The sequence below is a fragment of the Phaseolus vulgaris genome, chromosome 8, assembly GCF_051622355.1.
Source record: "Phaseolus vulgaris cultivar YP4 chromosome 8, ASM5162235v1, whole genome shotgun sequence".
Classification (NCBI taxonomy): Eukaryota; Viridiplantae; Streptophyta; class Magnoliopsida; order Fabales; family Fabaceae; genus Phaseolus; species Phaseolus vulgaris.
Genome location: NC_143505.1, coordinates 32,231,391 through 32,235,128, shown reverse-complemented (window position 1 = coordinate 32,235,128; position 3,738 = coordinate 32,231,391). Strand labels below are relative to the sequence as shown.

The window sequence follows — 3,738 nt, the reverse complement described above, 5'->3', positions numbered from 1 at the left end:
AAAAGTTCTTCAGAAGGTTTTCCAAAACAACAAGAACAGTATAAACGTACCTAGAAAGAACAGATTCAAACACAATTGAATAGATTTATTTCTTGACAGATCAGTTTATTCAGCAGTTATTGAGTGCAAGGATTAAGAGAGAATGAACACAAAACAATTATACTGGTTCACTCAAATGAGCTACATCCAGTCTTCACCTAATCCAAGGTGAAATCCACTAAACCACAATTCAAAACAATTACAAAGCCACTGTTCTTGAACCCTACAAGAACATGGCACACCTTACTGAAAAACACTATTCCAGCACACACAACTCTTCAAGAAAACTTAGAGGTATGTCCAGATTTCATACAATAAAGCAAGTAACATGAGATGCCTTTTTGCCATTGTTAAAGGATGAAAAACATATTTTTGATGGAATAAAAAAACATGAAAGCTTTTTAACATTGGTTACATTTCCAGGGTTATAACCAATTCCATTTTTGTTAAAAACATCATTCTGTGAACCTATAAGAGACTCAAGATTCTCTCTTCCCCTAGTGAAATTAGATAGGGTTTTCAGCAAATACTCCACTTGTTTTTCCAACTTTTTACAGTTTTCACAGGTTTTAATAGAAGCATGAAAGCATGTTAATTCAAGACTTACAAGATCAGTTTTATCCTTATGCAGTTCTTCCTCAAGTGATTTTACTTTAGATGCAAGCACATTATTTACCTTTTGTAACTTACTACATATTACAGCCAATCTATTTGCCTCATCATGTGTTTCTTTAAAAGCAACAAGCAATTGATCATAATTGTCAGATTCCATAGAGAATTCACTCACCGCATCAGAGATTGATCCTTCATCTTTCATCATGAAGAACAAATTGGTTTCCTCACTTTTAGTTGAAGAGCTACTTGTTGAAGACACTTCATTCTCTTCCCAAGAGATGTAAGCTTTTCTCCCCTTGCTGCTTTCAACCTTCTTGCTGGCTAATTTGTCCTTTGATTGATTGTTTGGACAGTCCATCTTGATATGCCCTGTTTTACCACAACTAAAGCAAGTGTAGTTAGAGGAATTGGATTCATTCGGTTTAGGATACCTTCTTTTTTGTTGGTTCCTATCTCTACTTTTCTTCTTTAGGAATCGGCTGAACCTTTTTGTGAGTAGGCTGATTGTTTCATCATGTTCAACATCTTCTTTCTCCTCATTGATGTCACTCTATGCTTGCTTTTAGTGCAAGTCCCTTGGGTTTCCTTTCCACTATTTCTTGCTCTTTGAGCCTTTTGAGCTCCAGCTCATGCTCCATTAATTTCCCAAATAGTGCAATAGTGGACAACTTTGACAGATCACGACTTTCTGATATGGCAGTCACTTTGGTTTGCCAGCTTCTATCGAGGCACTTCAACACTTTTATGTTAAGTTCCTCTTTGTCAAATACCTTTCCCAGTCCAGTAAGATGATTCACAATGTGGGTGAACCTTTTCTGCACATCAACAATGCTCTCTTTGGGTTGCATTCTGAAAATTTCATACTCTTGGATGAGAGAATGTTTTCTTGATCTCTTCACATCCTCAGTGCTTTCATGAGTAACTTCCAAGACTTCCCACATCTCCTTCGTTGAACTGCATTGAGATATTCCGAAGAATTCATCCATTGTTAATGATGAAGTTATGATGTTCTTGGCTACATGATCATATTGAGCCTTCTTCTTTTCACTCTCACTCCATTCAGATTTTGGTTTCACCACTTCTTCATCCTTGACAACCTGCATTGGCACATAAGGTCCATGGACCACAACCTCCCAAATACACGAGTCAATAGATTCCATGAAAATTTTCATTCTAATTTTCCAAAAAGCATAATTCATCCTGATCCTGCCTGTTGACCGGAACGCTGGAAACTGCCTCGTCAAAGGATCGACGTGCGCACCGCTTCACACCTCCGTTCCTCTTCGAGATCCACCTCAAGAACCTGCAAAGAAACAGAGCGGCGCCGCTGCGGCCGATCGCACTCCAACGCCCAAGTCAGTGACCGAATCACCAAATACTAAGAGAACAAGAACCGTGCAAATCCTCTCTCACAGTCAGCTCTATAACTCGCAAGCGTAAAGAGTATAAACTGGACGTGCGTACCTTAGAAAGTTTGTTGAGAACTCTTATATACCTGGTTGTTCTCTCTCTCCTGGCAGTTACAGACTTGGACACGTGGCTCGCATCCAGTCGTACACGTGCCATCATCTGGAGCCTCCTTGACTTGGCGCTGCTTCTACTCTCCTTTTGGCTAAGTTACTTATGCATGGTACTGCCCAGTGCATAGCTAACTTGGGAGTGCGATCTCTACTGGAATTGGCGAGTTAGGGTGTCCTCATACACCTTCCCTGTGGTCTCGCCGGCCGCCTTCATAATTTGCTTCTCCTTCATCTTCGGCGATGTGCTTTCTCTGGCGATCTCCAACCGCTTGGTTGCCTGAGTTCACATCTGGCGACTTCATCTTTAACCCGGTGATCGCCTATTCTGATACGCTGGAGATCGGAACACGCCAACTTAATAACTGGCGGCTTCACGAGCCCCCCGACTTCCTTCCCTTCTGCCAGCCTGGCGCTTTGCCAACACGCCCACTGTAGCAGGATGCCACGTCATCACTCCCGACTACCAGGGCGGTACACAAGCCCCTCAGTCTTAAGCGAAGACTTGTCTAGCGAAAAGACTGAAAGAGTCACGTCAATACCGGTCTACGTGGCACTGACGCAGAATTCCAAACGGTTGCACCTTCTGCTTTTCTGACGCTCCACCAAACCCCTCGCCCATCGCTCGACACGTGGCTTCATCAACGGCTCTCTTCAGCTGCCGTTTGCGCTTCCTAAACCCATTTCGAAAAAACCCTTAAACCCGTTTGCACTCAACACTGTTCCATCACTTTCCCTCGCATTCACGAACGCTCTAACTTTCTTCTGCGGAAAACTCTCAGCGCTCTCCAGCATTCTGAATCACCATCAACCTTCATCGTCTTCCTGATCATCAAAAGGTACCTACTTTCCTTCTTCTGCTGGTTTTCCTTGCATTTTAACCGATTCGCATCATCCTGCAACTGCCTGGTGCATACGCTGTGGGTTGCTTTTCCATTTCTCCTTCTGCGTACCTTAGGGCTTCGTCAATCGTCGCAACGAACTTACATTCGTTTGTTTTTCACCTTCCTTCCATGATCGAGTCAGCCTCTGTAACCCCTGATCATTTTTCCTTTTCTTCTTCCTTTGCAGCTGCAACCATGACTCGCACAAAGATCACCCCGAATCCTCCTCCTTCATCAAGAAACCCCCCTTCTCAAGCACACGATCCACCACGAGTTCATGGCGCTTCATCTTCCCAGGCTGAGAGGCCTGCGTCTTCCCGTCCTGTCCTGGCCCAGGTGACTCCACCTATCGCCGGAGGAGCCCTCGTTCCCTTGCCAGACTTCAAAACCTTGTATCCCTGGGCCAACTCGACCCTTCTGAGGGAGACATCCTCTGTAAACACTGCGGGAGCAGTTTTGCGGCTGACTAAGGGGGATGAGCCTCATCAATCATTTCATAAGGAGCACGACGAAAAGATGATGGTGCTGCCTTGCCCCCCCGATCTGCCTGTTTGTGCCGATGACAAGGTGAGCGTCGACGGGCCCTTCTGCTTCGTCTACACGACCTTATTCAAGAAGGTGAAGCTCAAGTTCCCTTTCACCCGATTCGAGAGGGAACTCCTTACCGAGCTCAACATTGCCGC

The 3,738-nt window shown here is 44.4% G+C and overlaps 1 protein-coding gene across 1 annotated transcript; it reads right to left on the bottom strand.

The window, feature by feature from the left end:
- Positions 1-1,199: 1,199 nt before the first annotated feature.
- LOC150025556 (uncharacterized) lies at positions 1,200-1,814 on the bottom strand. The gene has a single exon (XM_090294096.1). The coding sequence runs from the start codon at positions 1,812-1,814 to the stop codon at positions 1,200-1,202; it is 615 nt and encodes a 204-aa protein (XP_090150222.1).
- Between the last annotated feature and the right edge of the window lie 1,924 nt (positions 1,815-3,738).